The 23,169-nt window shown below is 38.9% G+C and overlaps 1 protein-coding gene across 9 annotated transcripts in view; it reads right to left on the bottom strand.

Annotated features, from left to right (window-relative positions):
* Positions 1–23,169, bottom strand: part of DCLK1 (doublecortin like kinase 1) — a 339,558-nt gene that overhangs the window by 301,640 nt on the left and 14,749 nt on the right. For all 9 annotated transcript variants that reach the window (XR_004346634.1, XR_004346635.1, XM_032610859.1 and 6 more), the window contains exon 3: positions 16,271–16,617. Coding sequence is in view for 7 of the 9 variants with exons in the window: in XM_032610859.1 (XP_032466750.1) it covers positions 16,271–16,617 (347 nt within the window). In the remaining 2 variants the exon portion in view is untranslated. The remainder of the gene's footprint in view (positions 1–16,270; positions 16,618–23,169) is intronic.

A 23,169-nucleotide genomic window follows, 5' to 3' on the forward strand; every position in this document is an offset into this window, starting at 1 on the left:
GCTGTCTGGAGAACTGGGACTGAGGGCGTGCCTGGGGAAATGGCAAGAAACGAGGGTGGACAGGGCGCAGGGGCGCATATCTTGAAGGCTGTGCCATGCTGGGACAAAATCAGCTCTGTCTTAGCGAGCACCCTCTGGAGGCAGCATGGAGGCCTGGGTGGAGGGGACACAGGCAGGAGGCCAAGACCAGCTAGGGAACTTCTGCGGCAGTCCAGGCCAAGAGTGAGAGCACAGAGAATGGGAACTGGATTCCCAAAGCATCCCTGGGGCACACTGGGTGACTCACTGAGGGACCCGCTGGATATGGGGACAGTGCAGGGAAAGGAAGGATGGCCAGATGATGCTTAGGTTTCTAGTGAGGCAAGTGGAAACCCAGAAACAGAAGACGAGGGCAGCAATGACCTTGTGATCGTATCTGCCTCGCTCCCCAGACTCCTCACCACCCCATGCCAATGGCCGGTCCCCTCTTCTGCTCTCACAGGACTCAGCACCTAGCACATGGCATGGCAACCCTTTCTTGAAACGCCTGTCTCCTGCCCTGTACTGAGAGTGTCTCGGGGCAGGTGCAGGACCTGACTCATCTTTGTATCTTCAATGGCTGGCACATGATGTCTTGTTATGTGACAACGCCTGACCTTCAACTTTTAATCTACATTTGGCCACAAACGGAAAATGACAACCCAAACTTCAGCGAAGCATCATGTCTGCTTCTCTATATGTTTACGAAGTAGTCCACAAAATTTCTTTTAGTATAATACCCCAGAGGTACAAATATATGAGTCAAGGCAGATAAAGAAAACAGTGTGATGTGATTAGTAGCATCTGATACTGTTGACTAAACACAACTCCAAATCTGCTTCATTTTTCCCACTGGAAGACAACAGTGTATAAGAGTTCTGGCCTATTAATTATTTTCTAGCTGTGTTATTTTGAACATATTATACAATCCCTCTACATCTCAGTTTCCTCATCTGTAAAAGAGAAAAGAGAGAACTTACCTCAAAGGGTTGGTGTGAGGAATAAATTTTTAAATGCATATAAAGTGGTTAATATATAACAATTGCTGAGTACGTGTCTGCAGTCATTATGCATATTGATTGTTTAACATTTAACACCACCACTCCCCACCTTACTGCCCAAACACATCCCCCATTCATCTGAGATGCCTTTTCTTTCTTTTTCATTTTCTTCATTTTTCCCTCTCCTTCCCACGTCCAATCAGACACTAAATTCTATACATTCTACCGTCTAAATACCCCATGCACACTGGTCAAGGGTTCAGACCACACAATACAGTCTGAACTAAATAAAAGAGACTCTGAAAATAAGACAAGTCAAGGAAAAAAGTGGCTTCAGAGAGGAAGGCACTGTTCACATATTCACTGATCATCGGGCCTCAGTAAGAGACAGGAGCAATAGTGATTCACATTATCACTGTTCACTGATAATCAGGCCTCAGTAAGAGATAGGAGCAATAACGGTACTTCAAACTACTAACATAATGGGTCATTGAGATGTTCTTGAAATTCTCAACTTCTATATCAGACCTTAAATATGTAATTGGTTTATGGGGAGGGAGAGATTACAAAATAATTGGATCTCACCCAAGAAACAAAGCACATGGAAAGCATACTTTAGTTATGAAAAAGCAAAAAGATACACAGCTTGAAATATGTTAATATAATTTGAAATCTAATCAGCCTATAAGTGGTATTTTTGGATTATAACAAAGAAAGTATCTCCAAATGGAGCACAGAGAAGGCAGGAGTAAAGAATATACGTCTGGGGAGCCCCTCTGGGGCATTAGAGGACAGTAATTGTTATTCCATCCTGCCATGAATGTTAAATGTTTCTCCTCTTAGTTGTCTAGGTTTGGAATTAAATCAGAAATACCATATGTGTGTACTGCACTCTTTGCAAAGAGTGCAAAGACCACAAGTGGTTCACTGCACTGAAATGCTGCATCACCTTCTCTGCTCCAAGTTACTTAATAAAACCCAAGTGAGCCCCAGTGCTGTTCAGCTGGAGAGGACGAAGACCACAGTAAAGGTTAAAGAAGGATATACTTAGTAAACCCACATTATACAAATGACTGCAAAGGTAGAAAAAAAGTCTTTCCTATAAATGCATATAGAAGGATGGGGTCAGCATTTAAAAGTGATGCAATTAAAAAGCAGATCAGCGGGACTTCCCCTGGTGGCACAGTGGTTAAGAATCCACCTGCCAATGCAGGTGATATGGGTTCGAGCCCTGCTCTGGGAAGATCCCACATGCCACGGAGCAACTAAGCCTGTGCACCACAACTACTGAAGCCCTCACGCCTCTGCAACAAGAGAAGCTACCGCGATGAGAGGCCCGGGCACCGCAATGAAGAGCAGACCCCGCTCGCCGCAACTAGAGAAAGCCTGCACACAGCAACAAAGACCCAACGCAGCCCAAAATAAATTAATTAATTAACAACAAAAAAAGGAGATCAGTGATTGCCGGTCTCGGGGCAAGAGTGGGGAACTTTCTGTGGTGCAAGTATCCTAACACTGGATTGTGGTGATGGCTGCAAGCTCTATAAATGTATGAAATCACTGACTAGTACACTTAAGACAGGTAAAATTTATGTATGTAAATTATGCCTTAATAAAGCTACAAAGCTTTTTTTAAGTTGACATGTTTTAAAATTCAACAATATTCCCCTTTCTATAAAATGGCTGCATTTCTGGGTAATGGGTTCCATAAGAATGTTACGTTTCCACTGTTAGGGATGGAAATCTTTATGACAATTTTTTTGAAGATCTTAGGTGCTTTTTAAAATTACTCAAAATAAATTAATTTCATAACTAACAATCAAAATAGCAAGAAAAAGTTAGAAGAAATCAAAGCAAGACATTTCAGTAGTAACCTTCTCAACAGTTACTATTCTTTTGGCAACCACTCAAACTATAATATTGACAGATCCCCAGAATTTGATAAATTCAGAAGAAAAGTATTTTTAAACTCCACTGGGTAAAGTAGATAAAACACAGCAATGAATCATGAACATTCTTACAAAAAATAAAAGATTCATGTGAATTTTATATACTCAAAATGTCAAAACACCAGATAAAGCCGAGTATGGCACTGTGGTTAAGAATGTCTGTCTGCCTCGATCATATACTAATCAATTGGGTCAACCAGTTGTTTCCCTTGTTTCTGCATCTGTGAAATGGAGATAACAATAATATCTACCACATAATACTACTGAGGTGGTAAAAAATAACTCTTTAGTTAGTGCCTGGCATATGGTAAACATTCAAGAAATGCTAGCTGCTGTTGTGTTCGTATTGATGCCATCATCCCTGAGTTAGGTTCCATATACAGATGATCTTATTCTCTTTTCTACAAAGCCTCACATCGAGGGACGGCTCCAGGTCTTTACCTTCCTGAAAACTCAATTACTCAGCAATGCTCATGCCAACCCTTTCCAGCTACTGCAATAGAATATATCTTCCAACTTTTGATTCATTACACAGTGTGTTATCATTCATACTCTGGCACAGAGCTGGTGCCACACCCCCGAACTGGTCTGACACACTTTCTTCAGACTGTGTTAAACCAAATTATTAGGCAAATAGGACAAAGAAAAAGTCAAATGAGCAGAACCATTTACCGTGGAGTCACTTACAGTAAGGTCCTTCCACAGGAATGAAGCATCCAAAATACAGACATGCAATAATTTAAACACACAGGGTAAGGCTTCATTTTTCCCTTTGAAAAAAGTAATTTTAAAACCTTGAAAGAAAAACATTTATTACTGTTGCTGAACCTCAAAACCGTATCAACATTTCCTCTAGTCCTTCCCCTCATTCTCTTGTGCCCAAAAATGTACATCTGGGGGGTAAAAATTGCCGAAATCAGTTCTCATATATTTTGATATTCTTGTAAAATCTTGAAAATAACTTCCCTCTCACTTCAACTGATGCAAGGAAAGGAATGGTGATTTTACAGGATCTGACTGTCAACATACCTCCCTGGGAAAGTGCAGGCTAGTGAAACTGAGGGCTAGTTCACTTACTACTTATTTTCAAGCCTTCCACAATATGCCACGAGCTTTGAGGACAGGGACTAATTTAAATGTGAAGTTATTTACTAGCATGCTGGTACACAGAAGTAGGCTTTCAATGTTATTCATATTCCGAATGTGCTAGAAGTGTTTATTAATTAAACTATAAAGTAGAACATATTTTTTAGCTATTTAAAATGAAAGGTATTGTTAAGAGTGTCTTGACAGGCACATTTCCAAACAGTGCAAGGATACCTTCAAGCAAGGTTACCTATACTAATCACCTCCTACATTTTGAACATACAAATATGAGAATGCAAATTTCCCTAGCAGTGAATCTACGGGGTCCTAAAGGGACTCCTCTGCTTAGGATTCCACTGTGAGGAGTTCTTCCAAGTCCTCCCCCTACCCAATGGAGGAATACTGAGATATTCTCAACTCCTGGCACAAGCCCATGCTCCACAGATGTCTACTGACCTAACAAATCTATGCGAACATGCATACTCTCAATAGTAGAGGGCATGTGAATTAAACAGCTAAAGCAGGACCATCTCAATAGAACCCACGTGAAATTCTTGATCCAATTTGGCAAAATCAAAGGTGAATCTGTGGATAGCCTGCTCAGCTGACAGACACTGGCACAGGTCTTTGTTTCTATGACAACGATCAACAATGGGCACCGCACAATAAAATAATGGGATTAGGTTCAATTTCCTCCACCTGAAAGTATACCAGAGGCATCAATACACAATATTCTTAGGTCCTTTCTTTTCCTATATGGTTTAATAACTGTTGCCAAATGCAAAAAAAAAAAAAGAAAGAAAAAGTTTAATAAATAGACATACTTTTTAAATACACAGTGGCTAAAGTCTACCAATTCGCCATGAAATTTAAACAAAGGAGAAAAGGAATTTTTGCTATAAAAGAAAATGACGTTCCCAACCAAAAAATGGCCAACATGCCCTTTATTCCTTTCCCAGCACACCAATCCCAGAAAAGTCCTGAGAAATACATAATTTTATTTTTTCCCAGGGCTATATCATCAACCAGTGACAAAAATGAACATTCTATCGCGTCTCCGTATGCCACTTATTTCTAGAGCTTCTTATTTTCTTTCCCAATTTGGAGCTATGATCCCAGAGATGTAAAAAGCCCCTGATGATGAGCTCCCGGGCACTGTGTGGCTGTTTGCAAAGTCACATCTGCCCTACGTCGTGTGCGGTCATAGGCAGCGGACAGATGAATTAAGCAGGCTACACCTCCCCAGTCTCTTAGCCTCCCAGGCTGCACTGTAAGAGACCCACTCCAATTCTGATTACTAGGTGATCACTGCACACCAGGTTACCCCTCCACTGTAGTTCTCAACAGCTGAGTCTGTGATACATAAGACTCTTGGCCACTAAATTCCTAGATATACTAACTAGAAGTTATTTTCAAAAGTTGCCCCTCCATTTCCTGCACACATTAAAAATTTCCCCGTGTTTTTCTGGACATCTTCCATGTTGAGAATCTTCTCATGCATAGGGACTCTGCCTGACAACAGTTGGAGATCTAAAACCAACTCTTGCTTAGGGACTTTCAATCCTCCCCATGGAAGATATTCAGAAGGACCATGAGGAAAATATTAAATTTGTGTGGCCTATCGAGGGGAGCATGCAGATAACTTCCAACAGCATGCATATGGACTCTGCGGCAACCACGTACATTAAGCCCTTCATCAGGATCAGCATTTCCATGGTTATCGTTCAGCCTTCCCTGCATCTCTTAACTTTCATTTATTCTCCAAACAGGAAGTCATCCATCGTTACAGGAAGTCATCCATCGTTACAGGAAGTCATCCATCGTCCACACACAGGCGGCCCACTGAGGCCAAATCGCAGGGGGCACACTCTTCATGCTAATGGACTGGCTGCTATCCAGAACTTTGTTGATGGCAATCATACCTTGCCGTCTGATGTTAATACTGACACTGAGAAGATGCAAATGTAACTGCTAAAGTCAGCTAAAATTAATGTTTAAGTCCATCTACTGAGTAACAGCATGGGTTTATCGTCTTTAGGTCTTTGGATTCTGATGCTCCATTCATACTGTCCAGTATGATCTGTGCTTGATCTGTGCCTGATCTGTGCTTCCCCAACTTTAATATGAATGTGGATCGTGTCAGGATCTTGTTAAAATGCAGGTTCTGATTCAGCAGTAAGTCTAGGGTGAGGCCTGAGCGTCTGCATTTCTACAAGCTCTCCAGTGGCATTACTGCTGCTATCTTCCGACTCCTCTTGGTAACAAGGTTTTAAAGAACGTGGGTGGAATATATACCTGAGCATACAGGACCTTCTACAACTTATTTTGTTGTGTAACTAGTTACCAGTTCCCATAGTATTACTATGAAAAAGCATCAGGGGTAAAATGTCTCTCCCTTTCTTTTTCAACATAATGCTTACCTTGAATTGTTTTCTTCCTAGGAGATTTTTTTTAAAGAAAATATTGATTTTATCTTACTATCTGCCAAGGTAAGTTTAGTTTATGGTTTTCCAAGTAGAGAAAAAGAAAGAGTAGAAAGATCTCCCAAAGAGACCCTCCTAGTCCTACATTTATGTGATTCTACTTATCAGAATCTGAGCCACAAGTTAAAATCAAGAAACATCATTTAATAAATATTAAGCATCTAATAAGGGTAGCCAAGAATATAGAAGTCCATATAGTACTGTCTTCTTTCTCCAGGACATTCTGGTCTTACACAAGTTCACAAACAGTTATAACACAAGCAGACGTGATTAGGCACAGAAAGAGAATTACCTGGTATTTCTCCCTCAGGGAGAGACTTGTAAAGCATCATGGTGATTGAGCTCCAACTGACCTAAAAAGCCTAAATTATCTGGTATTTATGAAACAATACTAGACTTACTTAATCAGACAGGTTTTGAAATGCAATAATAATTTTTTTCCATGAAGATTCCCAGCAGAGCGAATGAATTCTGAGACACTTTTAACCTCCAATAACCGACTACACTGAATAACATCTCAAGAGTCACTACTCCACATGATGTCTGCCTCTAAATCTGCTTTTAGAACTCTATAACTCAGCCGTAAGTCAGAACTCAGCCAGGAGATGGTCCACTGATGAGTTACTAGAGAAGAAAGAACGCTGGACAACTTGCCTTCCAAGGATCTTACACTGGGCAATAACATAACACAATTAGAGAAGGAATGACAATAATTTCAAGACATTTCCCACATGAATGTGCACAGTAGCATGTGAGATTACAAGCAAGAAACCAAATTGGATTCAGAGTAGGATCTGAATTTTTTTTAAAAGAAAAAAGCAAAAAAATAGGCCAAAATATTAACAAGAGCCATCTTGTCAATGAGACTGTAGGTCATTTTAATTTATCTTAATATTTTCTCATTTGCTCCAAAATTCTTTACAACAATTATACATTTATCTTACCATGGAAAAAGCCGATTAGAACATAAATCTCCCATCTGTCCTTTTGTTTCTATGGCATGTTGTTTACAACATAGTTCAGGTTTAAAACTGGATTTTAAAATTTCCATTTAATTTCTGAAACTGCCTTCTTTCATTTAATTTAGTTTCAAGGATTTAAACTAATCAGAAAAATGTGCTGCAACATACTTTCCTCAGCATCACAAACGCCCTTGAACACTGCAGGTCTGTGTCTGCAACAGTTGGGCCAGATGCTCTTCATGTCACTCTCTTATTGGCCTATCACCAATTTTTAAATCCATAAAATGTATTAATTAGCTCTCCTCTTTAGGCACTGGATGGCAGAGGCAATGTCAGGAAGATTTTGAGCAATTCTCCTGAGGCAGATGGTGAAAATTCTCTAGCAGAATATCTATTGTTTCCCCGTGGGATAAAAGTTCTTTCAATTGAGGAACTGCTCTAAAATTAGCAGATGAGTTTCTGTTTAATTATCCTAGAGCCTTTAAGGAAGCAGGTGTCTGAGCTAGAAAACAAGCGCCATAATGAGCCGCTTACAATCTGCGGTTTCAGGGCAGAGAGCACCACTGGCATTGAGGGCTACACACAAGCACAGCCCAGGGTGACCAACCAGCTCCTAAATGGCCTTGACCTGCGCTTTGCAGAACACTGGAAGCAATGTGTTAGTACCAGAGGTGTAGGTCATGCAAACCGGTCAAAGGTCCAGTCATTTAGTCATTCAATCATTTCTTGAACAAGCATTTACGAGGTCAGGCCCTAGGGATTCAGAAGCCAGTAGGACACCTTCCCTAGCCTCATCCTATGAATTCTGACAGGGGAGGCAGGCACATCATCTGTCAATAGGCCAGCATAATCAAGAATTGTGGGGTCATCTACAAAGGACGGAACAGAGCCCCCTAGGAGAGGGGGCTGTGAGTTCTACACGGGGAAGTCAGGAAATGTTTCACAGAGAGGCCACCTCTGAATTAATCTTCAGAAAGAATCAGCTTCTTGCTTTGCAGAGCTGTGGTGATGATTCAATGAGATGGACAGACACGTGGCAACTAGCCCATGGCACCGGGCACAGAGAAGGTGTTCAACCAATCAGAGTAATAATAAGGTTAATATTACTATATTAGTGTAGTGGTTTGTGGAAAAGTTACTTGTAAGAAATGACTGGTATAATTAAAGAAGAAAGTGAAGAAAATAATATCTAGGCTACATTCACAACTGATTGACAATAAATGGAATGACAAAAATATAATCATTAGTCGTTTAGCTACAATACAGACAATGGAAACAATGCAAAATGACCAATTCTACTTTGACAGCTTTCTACAACTACGTGTCCTGTACTTTTAGGAAAGCCTGGAACTTGAAGACAGCAGGGAGAGGGGCTAATAGTTATAGAGGACCTACCATATATCAAGCCAGGGCCTTTATGTACATATCTTCTCAATTAATCATCCCGCCAACACTATGAGGTATGCTTTTTTATTGCCATTTTAAAGAGAAAACGGAGATTCAGAGAGTCTGAATTGCCAGAGGCCACACAGCTAATGTGAGATAAAGTCAGGATTTGATCTTATAAGCATCTCATTTCAATTTCCACGCTCTTTTCATTATACCATGTAGCGTTTTCATGTGAAAAGACACATTTACAAAGGTAGATATGACTAGTAATTATTAAAGGGTAATTTTAAATAGTGAGTTCCCTCAACACATTTAAAATATGATTGTTTTTCAAAAACAAAAAACAATTTACCCTTAGCTTTTCAGGTGTAAGAACCACCAACAGTTAAGTGCCTACCACAGTGCTAAATGTGTCACACAGATTGTTTCATTTAATCCTCATGACAACGTATAAAGCAAGCATTATTATCAGTCCCATTACACATAGGAGAAAACGAAGGAGTATCAGAGAATTCAACTTCCCAGTGGGAGGGCAGATTTCACTGTGACCAGGGGGAGAGGACAGACTTGACCCCAAGTCTATCAGTTTAAAACCATGTGTTTGAAACTCATCTATAAAAACTAGTGTTTCTCTTCTGTACCATATCACTGCATATATCAATCCCTATGCTTACATTACAACAGCTGTAAGCAAATTTGCTCATTACAAGTAAATTCAATATACAGGATTTTTAAACTTCATCACTTAAGTGGGGAACTAAGGTTTCCAGGCCTGAATGAGAAACTGGATCAAGCTAGATTTTTCAGACTGAAATCTGACCTCAGGCCCAGCTGACGTGAAAGTCCAAGTCTGTTCCTCATTCCAACGTGCTCCCTCAGGGCAGAGGAAGCTCACAGGCCCAATCAGGCTCCCAGCCTTTGTAAAAGCAGAAGTCAGCACTAGGAGATGATCCCAAAGCCCCCAACTGGGGAAAGTGCCCCAGCACCCTCCGCCCAGCAGAGGGAGGGTTTCAGCACATCTTCAGTTCAACAGGGGGCCACAGGGGAACTCAGAACTCATTTGACAGCAAATTAGAATTCAATTTCCAGAAAACTGACTTTTGCTGAGACCAATCGAAGCCTTAAAATATACGCCACTGCAGGCACCCATAATTAATTACATTGTCAGAGGCGCTAAGACTGGAAGACAAGGACTTAACTTTTCCCAACTTGGGGGAATTAAAACCTACCTAAGGACAGGTGTAGCCGATAAATCCTGAGTATCAACCAAAGCTACATAGTGTAAAACAGCACACTCCATTCTGGGCACTTTAATTCCCGGAGTGAAGTATCATAATGATTCTTAAGCTCCTTTTTCTCTGAAAACAGCTAAGATTTTCCAGCAATTCTGAGCTCTGGCAAATCGTGAGAATGGCTGAACATGTGCTCTGAGCGTCTGCAGGAAATTTTAATTTGACATTTTAAAGTGAAAGCTAAATTATTTGTATCAACTTTTTTTTACATCAGTTGCAAACAAAACCAAAAAGTGTTACACGCACTTTCACAACATATATACCAAATCATAAGAGTAAAAATCTGTATAACAAGAATAAAGGTTTTAAATATGCTTAAAAAACTTAGAGCTGTCATAGAAGTTTTTATTTAAACAAACACACACACACATCACTGTTACCAACAGCTACAGAAAAATCCTTTTCCAGTCCAACCAAACCCTTTCACATCCTAAATTCCTTCTTTTTCATTCAGAAACCTTTGGTTTTCACATTTTCTATACTCATTAATTGCTACAGCCAAGGTCAGATGTGGTAGTAATATGTACCACTTCTTTAACTTGCATGGAGCTCTCTAAACTCAAGCGTGAACCAAATTATTTTTACTTCAGATTAGAATTAGGTATTAAAAACCAAAAGGAAAAAAACCAAAGGCCATTTTGTGACTTCTGATTGATAAATTCCTATGGATGGTATCACCATTTCCTGCATTCCAATAAACTCATAAACTAACTTCCTAAAGTAAATGGCTGCAATTATTATGACTCATTTACAAGCATCTTTTGAGCTTTATGTTTGTAACAGGTGAGGGGACCAATGATCAAAAGATACTGAGAAGACATATTAACTAATATATTGACAGCAACTGGGATTTCCTTTACAAAGCAGCTGCTTTAGTCAGAATGTTTGTGTCCCCCAAAACCTCATATGTTGAAACCTAACCCCCAAGGTGACCGTATTAGGAGGGAGGGTGATTTGGGAGGTGATTAGGTCTTGTGGGTGAAGCTCTCATGAATGGGATTAGTGCCCTTAAAAAAGAGACCCCACAAACCTCCCTAGCCCCTTCTGCCATGTGAGAACACTGCAAAACCAGAAAGTGGGCTCTCACCAGACCAAACACGCTGGCACCTTGATACTGGACTTCCAGCCTGCAGGACTGGAAGAAATAAATTTATTTTGCATATAAGCCACCCAGACTGTGGTATTTTGTTATTACAGCCCTAATGGACTAAGAGAGCAGCTATGATGCCTGTTCTCAGTTTACCATCTAAATCAGTTTATGAGTACCTTTACTTTAGCTGAGTTAGTCCCAGTGTTTTTCCATATTACAAAGACAATAAGTTGTTTGCTCACGCTAGCTTGCAGCAGTGGTGGATTTTACAAAGTGCGTGACCTATGTGAAACGTCTGTAAGATAAAAATACAATACCCCTGAGTGAGTTTTTCCTCTGATACTAAAGTATATTGTTATTTTATACAGATCTTCAACGTCAAAGACTAGATAAGATGGGATGTGAATACATCTTCTACTTAAAGAGCAATCTGGTTTCTCATGACTTACACTTCAGTTGGGAAATGGGGGATCGTTGGGAAGTGCCTTATCTATGATCTGCACAGTATAAATTGCCTGCTTAGGCACTGAGTGTTCTAAGACTTGCTGTTGTTTATGTTTCTAAGCAAGGATCCAGTAATCACAGATGCTGAAGACTGAGGAGTTCAAGACAGCCTGATTAGCTGTTCCAAAAGAGGTATCAGGAGATACGCAAGTGTATCTTTTCAGCAAATCTTGTACGTTTCGGGCTTATTTTAATCATTTAAAAATGAGTCACACTCCAAATGACCTCTGGGATTAGCTTCCTAGTAGGGTGAGCGAATAACCCACAGAAAAATTCCAACACCCAGAACCTGGACTGGGACAAGAGGAAAAGACTCTCACACCCTGCAGAGCCACCCCTGAACACGGAGAAAGGAGATATGATTTTAACCTTCAACTAGAAAATGCCCTCTGTCCGTCTTTGGGGGCCCTTAATCAGTGCCCAGATAAACAATGCATCACTGAAAATAAGACGCAGCAAGAGCCTTGACCTCCTAAGCATGCCGGCGAAAGTGCCTGATCACCTGGTGGGCAGAGGCCCCCCGACAGGGGTGAGGAGGGGGCAGCAAGGTTGCAGGAACCTTTAACCAAAGCTTCAATGCCACTGGATAAAGAAAGGAGTTGAAATAATCAGAAAAGGTTCACTCACAAACAGCCTGCTCATGAACCACAACGGCCATCCAGGGAAACTGCACGTTCCTGCAAAATGTCTTCTATATGGTACAACACTTCCAATATGTTGATTTCCTCATCTCCGTCGAAACACCTCAAAAAAGCGCTGTATAATGACCTCATAGGCTAGGGCTTAAAGCAAAGCCAAGAGGCCGATGAGCAAGGAGGACGAGTGACAAGGGCATGTGGTCCACGTCCTCCAGCCCCCATCTCTGGGTACCATATGTAACAGCCGGCACGGGCTTGCACTGTTCCACCATCAGGAATCCCAGAGTCACCAGTTTCCTTCCCATGGATACATCTGCAGGCTGCCCAAAGGCAATCTGAAAAGCCATTCCTGCTTGTATAGCTTCCTCTCTACCCATTCATCCAAAGCACTCAAACTGTTAATTAAACAATTCTATTTCCTCAATACAAAAAATTACCTTTAAAAGCTTTATTAGACTTTGGATTTTAATACAAGGGCTCAGTTATACTATTAAAAAAAAAAAGAGAGGCAGGCAAGTGGTCTTAAGGGTGATGTCCTGTGGACAGCATGTGGACCCTGATGCCACAATGGGCTGGGTAAGATGGTGGCAGCATAGGGCGCCACCCTCCTATGGCAGAGCGTCACGTAACAGGAGGGCTTGGAAGGAAGTGATTTTTTTCTCAGAGGCTTAGCAAGCCTTGGTCACAGCCCAAGCTGTCAAAGAATCCCTCTCACAAATGGCTTATGGGGGCAGATTTCTCTTTTGAACAGAAATGATTCTAAAGACTCCCGGGGTCCATGAGGAAGGAATCAAGCAGAAAGTCTTTATATTCTTTCTACTTAACCATCCAGTTCCTCTGCAGCTTTTTACCACTCCTGCTATGAAGAGAATATGCCACAACCGAGGCAATGCCACGAAGGGGACCTGAATCAGCTCCACAAGAAAACAGCTGAATACAACAGTCAGCGGGATGAACTGCAGGGGAAAAAACTCATGGCAGAAAACCTTCAGATGATATTCCTTGTACAAATTACTGACTCGAAAATTCTTTTTCCGGACATTTGCGTCTCTGGTGTTCTACTATAATCTGCTGTGGTACAGTGGTCATGACCACAAGCTCTGGAGAGAGACTGGTTCAAATTCCAACTCTGCCGTTATATCTGGGTGGCCTTGGACATGTTTTTTTATTAACAAGTTCTGTGTCTTAATATCCTCATCTGTTAAGTGGGGATAATAACTGAGCTATTAGGATTAAACAAGCTGCTACATGCAAAACATTCAGAATAATGCTCAATAAGCTACGGTCGTTATTACTATAGTTCCAAATTGCTTTCACTTATTTATCAGAATTGCTCCCACAAGCACCCTGTGAAATAGTGGGGATCATTTCATCCATGTTTTTCTTATGAGTATAGTGAGACTCCGTTAAGTGATTTGCTAAAAATGTAAAAAAACCTGTGGGCTGAGCCAAGATTTGAATCCTGGTCTTCTGACATTAAACCTCGGACCTTTTCCATTACTTTGCATTATTTACATGTAAACCACAGCAAAAAAATGAAACCAAGAAGGACCCTGCAGGGCCTTTTCGGGACAGACCCCTGTGTCCCCTGACTCTTGTTTGTAGAAAAGCTTTAGCCTCCTAGGGCCTTCTGCAAGACCCAAAGGGGAATTTAATCAGAGAAATGAGAAAACACAGAAACAAAGGAAGACAATCAAGCAAGACAAAATAACAATAATTTAGCCATAAAACAATGTCACTGACCTTTAGTCCCTCCTCAAGGGCTATAGATAATGACCTGAGCCATATCCTTGAGTCGTTTTTGCAGATACTAAAACCCCCATCAGTTGAAGAAGTTAACTGCATGCTGACCACCAGCACATAGACCCCAGACCAGTTGGAACCAGAAGGTTGATGATGTTAGTTCCCAAAAATACCACCCTGTTACCTCACCACCGACCAATTAGAGGGATGTACATGAGCTGATCATGCACCCTGAGACCTTCTCCCTCACTTGCCTTTAAAAAACACTTCCTAAAAGCCACAGGTCTTTCGAGCATGAGCTGCCCGTTCTCCTTGCTTGCCCTGCAATAAGTGCTACACCTTCCTTCACCACAACCTAATGTCAGTAGATTGGCTTTGCTTCACAATCAGGTGATTGGACCAAAATTTGGTTCATAAACAAAAACAGCCATTATAAATATGGACCACTAGATAAATTCCTCAAAGGACAAAAACCACTGACAACATCATAATATCTATTCTAGGATTCATTATTGGAATTAACAAATGATCAGTTGATGGCAATTTAGCTTACATAATTAAAGCCAATTTTTTTATTCAGTGTGTAGCAATTTGGAACCCCAAAATTCTGAAGCAAGGTGGGAGGAGGAACATTTATCAATGCATATTCTTTGTTGTAAATTTTACTTTTTATGAAAACACATAAAATCCCATCTTGAGAAAAATCACAAAAATGTAGAACTACAAGATGGTTGAGCAGTTCATTACAAAGGGAACCACTGAAGGGCTTAAGTGTTTAAATGTGAACCTTGCCATCTTATTGCTGCCGTAATTCACAAGGCAGCTATGGACTTTTTCATCACTGATATATTGGTGACATTCAGGCTACATACACCCTCTTAGATCTAGAAGACTGGAATTTCCTAAGAATCCTTATCCACGTGACACTTAAGGGAAGTTTTATGAGACAAGCAGAAGGTACGTGAATATAAATGAACTGGCAGATCTTCCTTTTTCTCCTAATGAATTTTATAATTTAGAGCATTTGAATGGATTCCCAGGGGAGGAATTCATCCCTATTTTTTTCATTACTAACACTCTCTAGTATTTGCATCTATTTCTAATTCATAAAGTTTGCATGTGTTAGCCTTCAAGAACTTGGATGAGTCTTCTATTTAATAAGATCAATCTTTTATGAATCTAGTTTTGATCCTTAATATGTACTCTATATACAAATCGTTCAAATTATCCCTCAAAAATAATTTCTAAAAAGCAAGTGGACAGATCCATGCTAAAAAACAAAATTTCAAACAAAATATAGTGTACTAAAAACTATAATCTGAAACCAAAGACACTGGTAAACTCTGAATGACCAGCAAATTTCTCTGTCCATTATATCAGTGTTCTTTTATTCAGCTCACCATCAGGGTTCTGTCAAATCTTTGCAAAAGTCCACAACAAGACTTCCTCTAAGTTCATCTGAGCAATGCACGTTAAAATGTCCACTCACCCAAACTGAACTGATGTACAATTCCACAGTAAAGGAAAACCTTTTCATTGTAATTCTGAAATTATGTTTTTGATACAGATGTATAATATTCTAGAAATATGCCTCTTAAAAGCCACCCAGATGGAAATATTTCATTCCTTAGATATGTACATAAAAATCTATAAAATGTAAATAAATCTCACTAGTGAACATTACTGAGACATAAAACTATGAAATATTATTTAGGTCAAAGAAAGGACTCAGATTTTTCTCTACTGGTCAGTCTACCTCTATACCTCAGTCCTGCTCAAGGTGATAAGACATTACTACATAAACAAATTGAAAACAGATGGCTGAAAAAGGCACCATTATGTTAAGCAATGAATGACTGGAAAAGTAGAAATCTCTGAGTAATCATTTAAGCTTCATAGGTCTATATTTGTACTTGATTTCAGTGGTTAATCCTGTGCTAACTCTATCCTTGAACTGGTTTGGGGGCAACAGATATGTATGCATTGACTAAACGACCCAAGTCCCTCAACATCAGTAAAATGTATGTTTCAGGTCTCCACCATAGGCTGCACAAATCCCCCAACTCCCTGGTTCTTGCCCGTAAAGTCAAGGTCACAGCATGATACCTCCCTTACCTGCTTCCCATCCAGGGTGTAGAGGCGTTTCACCACTCCCGAGTCCAGCTTGATGGCATCGGTGATGTCAGTGAGAACCTGTTCAAAGGAGTGAGCCGTCTTCTTGTTCAGCAGAATCCGGACAGCTTTCCGCGGCTTCACTCCACTTCTGATGATGGTGACCAGCTTGGGCCGAATGAAATCCTTATTCTCCCGCACCTCCGAAGGGCTCCCTTTGGCGGTGGCCAGCGAGGACACCGCCCGCGAAGCAGAGGTGGTCTTGACATTCACGGACCAGTTGGGGTTCACATTCTTGGTGTACTCCAGCTTCTTGAAGGGCTCTATTGAGCCACACACATAACTCTCTCCTAAGGAGGAGAGAAGCATATTTAAATTTACACTCAGGTAAATTCAATTCTTTTTTCCTACTCTCTGAATTTTCCTTTTCTACTTAGAAGCAAGCACTACTTGTGACTTTTTAAACAATGGCGGTATGATTAATAATTAATGAAAAAGAAGTTTGCCTTCTTTTTTAAAATTTCTATTGGAGTACAGTTGATTTCCAGATTTTTGACTTCCAATCTGGCTCTGTCAGCAACAGACTGGTATTCTGGGGGAAGAAAAAAAATCATCATTCTTCCCTTTCGTCATCTTCAGTTTGGTGATAGAAATCCCGATATTAAATAGCCCTCAGAGAGATATGAAATTGAATTCAAAAATAGAAAACTATTTGGGGGGATTTAGTTATATTCATATTTGCAGAAAAACTTCAAAATTGGAGGCACCTACATTTGCCACCTGAGATAAAATAAAAAACTGAAAATGGATCAGAAAACAGCTTCTAAAAATAGCTGTGTAATTTTTTTTGACGGGAGTGTTTGCTTAACATTTTGTAAAGTCAAGTAAAATTCCAAAATAAGCAGAATAACTCCTTTCCTTTTCTTCCATCTTCACAGGGCCAAGCACAGTGATCCACACACACGTCACACTGGTTTATAGACAAAAACTTTTGAGAGTCATCAACTTACAAACTTCATAAACTGATTTTAAAATAAATATAACTATATAAGATGAAAAAGAGAGCTGAGGATCTAATGTACAGCATGGTGATTACAGTTGATAACACTGTATATTTGATATATATTTCAACATAGTATAATTGAAATTCGCTAGGAGAATAGAACTTGAATGTTCTCACTAAAGAAAAAAAAGGAAAAAAGAAAAATATTTGAGTTGACGAATATGTCAGCTAGATAAGAGGAATCCTTCATATATACATGTAAAATTGTCATGAGGTACACTTTATATATCTTACAATTTTATTTGTCAATTATAATCCAATAAAGCTGAAAAAAAGAAAATATACAAAATTAAATTTTTTATTAAAAATGACTCCTTAACAGAGAATCATTTAATGAAGATACTCAAACTATTTTTTTTTTTGCAGGGTCTTCTACTGCCTTGTTCTCTGATATATGCCCAGCACACAGGACAGACCAGTGCCTGGCACCTCGGGGTACCCAATGTTTGTCGAATGAATAAAAGAATTACAGATACTCAGACTATTAAATAGATATGTATCACATAAAAAAGAAGTTAACACATATACCACTAGTCATTATAAAATGATTAATCCTGCATACACATTTCATAAACTTAGGTCAAAGCATTTTGAAATTAAAGATCTCATAATGGCTTTTTTTCTGTGTTAGTAAGTCTTTATAACTGGGAATAGGTAAAAAATGCTAAAAAGCCTTCATAATTGCAGGTAAAGTAACCTAGGACTAATCCTACACAGCCCATTTACTTTTATCTAAATCCTTGTCCTATTTTTAAATTAATAGTGCAAATATCCAAGGCCATGGAATAGGTATTCACATAAAAATAACTGAACCAGGGTTTCAAAAATAGAAAAGCACAATTATATATGTTATCAAACATTTACTTTGCCAATGTTTTTAAAACATATTCCAATGTGTGTTTATGCATTATGTCTCACTAGAAGTGGTACAAATAGTAAGACTAGGGGACGTTTACCAGTTTAGAAAACCCCCTTTCTAGTCACTTAGCAGTTACTACTGGTCCCAACTATGCTTTTCTCAAGATCTATGTGGATATCAACAACACATCCATGGGGGCTGCAACAAGAGCGGTGTTTCTGAAGGCTTGGTGGAGAGACAGTGTGAATGTCATGGTGGGAAGAGAACTGGAAACTCTGGGCTCGAGACCTGGCCTCTCAGCGTGTGACTTGGGCACGTCCCCTACTCTTCTCAGTGGTAGTTTATTCACCTGTCAGATGAAGGATATGCCAGTGGCCACTTTCATCTCACCAGTTTTTTGTGACCATCAAATTAGATAGAAAAGGTCAAAGTGATCTCAAATGCAAAACTGCTACACAAGTGAAAATCACCAGAGGATGTACTGCACGAATTGTGCAGTAACAGGTATTAACCGCTGTAAAGTGTTCATTGTTTCTGTGGTTACCAGTAGACCACAGATCCACTCAACTTGGGATCCATCACAATGTGAGGATGCCCCAAGCTTCCCCCAACAAGACACACAGGCCTTAGCTGACAAAACCAGACTTTGTCAGAATTCTGTGCTCATTGGAGATATGCCATTGTCTGATTATTTGGAAGTTATATACTAAGATGATAACTTAAATCAAAACAAAAACATGGAGTGGTTTACACTTCAAAAAGGAAAAATTTTTAACTTTAGGAATAAAAAATAATTTTAAAAGGGAGGAATTTTCAAGTATTCACATAACAGTATGGATGGGTTTGCTGAAAGAGAAAACAAACACTTTTTTTTTTTTTTTTTTTTTTTTTACATCTTCTTAGACAAAGCACACTGAAAATTTCTGAAAGCATGACAACTTTGAGAAGATAATGCGGGCTTGGTTCAAGCAACAGCAGTGAGAGGAAACTTGTGTTTTATCAGTGCTATCACTTTGAAACTTCTCTGCCTCCTTTATCGAATTCAGAGACTGGAATAAAATCTTGGGGAAGGGTGTGAGACTCCCAACAAAGATGATATTGTGTTAAGAGGAAAGTGACACTAAAGTGAGAGAAGGGAGTAGTCACCAAATCCAAGATCACACACCATCCAGTGCTGTCATTTAGAATCTATTACACTATTCAGGAATTCAGGAAAGCCAAGATGGCTTTCCATATGTTAATAAGCTTCTATTAAGTTGTAAAAATATATTTGCATTAAATCTACTTGACCCTCATTTTGACTACTTTTATTTTAATCGTAATTCCAAACTTCTTCCCATTACAAGAGACGTAGCCTCTGTCATAACGCAGTTAAAGTTGATTGTGTTTTCTGATCTTGTAAAAATTAGCTTTTTAATTAATGTGTTTTATATCATTGATAATTGTTAATTAACAAATGTATTGTTCTGAATGGGAAAAAATACATAGCCTTGATTTGGTCAAATGGCTCTGGATAGCCAGGGTTTAATCTCTTCCTTAACTGGGCAGACAGTTAAGCGACAGGTTATATTCTTGACTAGAGAATCATCAATAGGTTTTGTTCAAGACCTGACATGAGGTATGTGTGTTAAAGGCCATTCAAAAATAGCAAGATATTGGGGTGTATGCATCTTTTCGAATTATGGTTTTCCCCGAATATATGCCCAGGAGCGGGATGCATGCACCCCAATGTGCATTGCAGCACTATTTAGAATAGCCAAGACATGGAAGCAACCTAAATGTCCAACAACAGAGGAATGGATAAAGAAGATGTGGTATATTTATGTAATGGAATATTACTCAGCCATAAAAAAGAATGATAATGTCATCTGTAGCAACATGGATGGGCCTAGAGATTATCATAGCAAGTAAGCCAGACAAATACAAATATGATATCACTTATATGTGGAATCTAAAAAAAAATGATACAAATGAACTTATATACAAAACAGAAATAAACCCCCAGACCATAAAAAACAAGCCTGTGGTTACCAAAGGGGAAAAGGGTTGGGAGGGATAAATTAGGACCTTGAGATTAACATATAAACACTGCTATACATAAAAGAGATAACCACAAGGACCTACTATATAGCACAGAGAACTATACTCAATATTCTGTAATAGCCTATAAGGGAAAAGAATCTGAAAAAGAATAGATATATATGTGTGTATAACTGAATCACTTTGCTGTACACCTGAAACTAACAGAAAATTGCAAATCAACTATATTTCATTAAAAAAATAAATTGATTAAATTAAATAGCAAGGTAAAGTAAAAACTTCCTCATTAGTACCATAACATGCTTCCTCTACACACTAAGCCATCCCAGAGTTTCGCAGTATAATCTCTACTACCACAGGGAAATAAAAGTTAATTTATCTAAATCAAAGTATATTTGAGCAAAATAGCCCAAAACGTGCTTTGAAACCTTTGGATTATTTACTATAGGTGAAATTAGACAAGGATGGCAAGATGGCAAAGATCATAGATGGTTTAAAGGAAATGGCATCAAAATCTAGGAGGTGGAGCTGGAAATCACTAAACATAATGACTTGCTCATTGGTTATCACACTGTCAATTTTGTTCTAGTTTATTAGAGCCAAAAATTTTTATGTTAAGACTGACCCTTAATTTGCAATGTAATACTCCAGGTACCTAAGACGCCCCAATAGCAGGAACTGCAGAAGCAGCATCTTTCTGAATTGCTGTGGCATTTAAAAAAGCCAAAAAACGAATACTTGCTGTGAAGCAAAGGAAGAGTTAAACAGTTAAATAACAGTTAAAACAAAACAAAAACAAACAAAAAGAATGAAGGTAAGAAAATGAAGCATGAAATTGTGTCTGGATCCAATCAATACCTCCCAAAATATCAGAATATAGTAACTTTTCCCTGAAAGGCTTAAGTATTTGGGGGATTTTTGAAAATAGAATAATTTCGGTGTAAGCATATTAGATTATTTTAGAGGTACCAAAGAGTCCTTGTTTTTTTCCAAAAAATCACATATGCATTTTTAAATTATTAGATTTTCTGTTATTCTTTGAAGTATGGGAATAAGTTTTCTCTAACAAAGTTTATTAGTAAAAAATCTGCAAAGTTAATGTTACTTGGCCACGGGCTCCCATTAAGAAATTAGAAAAAAAGAAAAAGAAATTAAGAGAATTTGCATGTAAAAGAAATTCTCTTAGTCACTCTGGACAACTTCCAGTAATATGGTACCAGCTCCCTGGGTGACCAGGCCTGTGGAGTCAGCTAGGAAGGTACTCCTCCACGAGATCTCATATTAGGAGATACTAGAAGTCTGCCCTGTTTTTCCTCATTGCTAGAGGTTTTTCATTGGCTAAGGGTTGAGACATGTAAATTCCAGCTGTGACATCACTTGACCTCGGTCTGAAAATGACCTAATCTCCATTCTTCACATTATTAAAGCTGCTTGCCCACCACCTATAGGATTCCTTTAAGTTCCAAATGTGGCATATTCAAAAGTGTCTTAAGTGAGGGCTTTGCGTAATATATCTCATTTTTCCAGAATAAAGACTTTCTTACTGAAAACTCTGGAAATTAAAATTCACTACTGTGAGTCACAGTAAAAGCTGGGAAAGATTCAAATATATATTTAAATCTCTGAACTGAGTTAAATTACATGAAAGATATTATTTATGGAATAAAATGTCATAAACTGCCTTCTGGATATTATATATTTTTTTTTTTTTTTTTTTTTTTTTTGCGGTAGGCAAGCCTCTCACTGTTGTGGCCTCACCCGCTGCGGAGCACAGGCTCCGGATGCGCAGGGTCAGCAGCCATGGCTCACGGGCTTAGCCACTCTGTGGCATGTGGGATCTTCCTGGACCGGGGCACGAACCCGTGTCTCCTGCATCAGCAGGCGGACTCTCAACCACTGCTCCACCAGGGAAGCCCTGGATATTATATTTTATGAGCCTATCTCAGTATACACAGCAACATTTCATAATCTACCTGTAAGGTGCTGGTTTAAGAAGACGATTTTGATAGTGCTATCAAAGGCAAGAAAAAGGATTCCCAAAGGCACTTATGGATCATTCTTCCATGGAAGTCTTTCATTATGTAATAGTACATAAAAATAAGCTTACTGAAAATAAAATGTGAATGTGTATTTTAGGGTCTATGGAAAATGTCAACTTCTCAAATTTAAAGCAATAGAAAAAATAACATAAAAAATGGAAGGATCCAAATTTTTTTTTAATTCAAGACTGATATAACTGAAAACTAGAGAAACTAAAATAGAAGGGGAAAACACAAAAAAAAAAAAAAAAAAAAAAGAAGGGGAAAACAGACAGATGACCTATAATACAACAGTGGTTTAATATAATGTACAAAGCCTATTATAATTTACAAAAATACAAGGGACTAAAATATGTGACAAAGGATAAAAACAAAATAAAATAGAAATAGAAAATGCCACTAGGGATACTATAAATTGCTATCAACCCTTTTGGAAAGCAACATGGCAAACTGTATTTGGAGCCACGAAAATATTTATTCTCATTGCTAAAAATGTTTCCTAAGTAAATAACAGAGCAACAAATAACAACATTGCAACAAGTACAAACATAATTAGCCATGAAATCTAAAAATTTTAAGCAACCTCCTAAATTCTCAGTAACGGGTATAACACCTGAAAAGAATCCGAATCCTAATCCTCTGACCTTCTCTTCAAAGAATTTAGAAAGCAAGATGTGTTTATGAAAAGATTCCACCACAAGATAAGTGATAATTGGTAAATAAGTGGTCCCAGCAATCCTAATTCAGAGGAGAAAAAAAAAAGTCATTTCCCACTTCCCACTGCGTGATCAATGAAGAAAAAATGAATTCATGCTGGCCCTGGAAGTGAGGGTCAGATTTTCATTAGCAGAAAAGAGGACAGCATTTCAGATAAAAATAAAACACTAATATGCTCTAGTGA

The sequence above is a fragment of the Phocoena sinus genome, chromosome 18 (assembly GCF_008692025.1).
Source record: "Phocoena sinus isolate mPhoSin1 chromosome 18, mPhoSin1.pri, whole genome shotgun sequence".
Lineage (NCBI taxonomy): Eukaryota > Metazoa > Chordata > Mammalia > Artiodactyla > Phocoenidae > Phocoena > Phocoena sinus.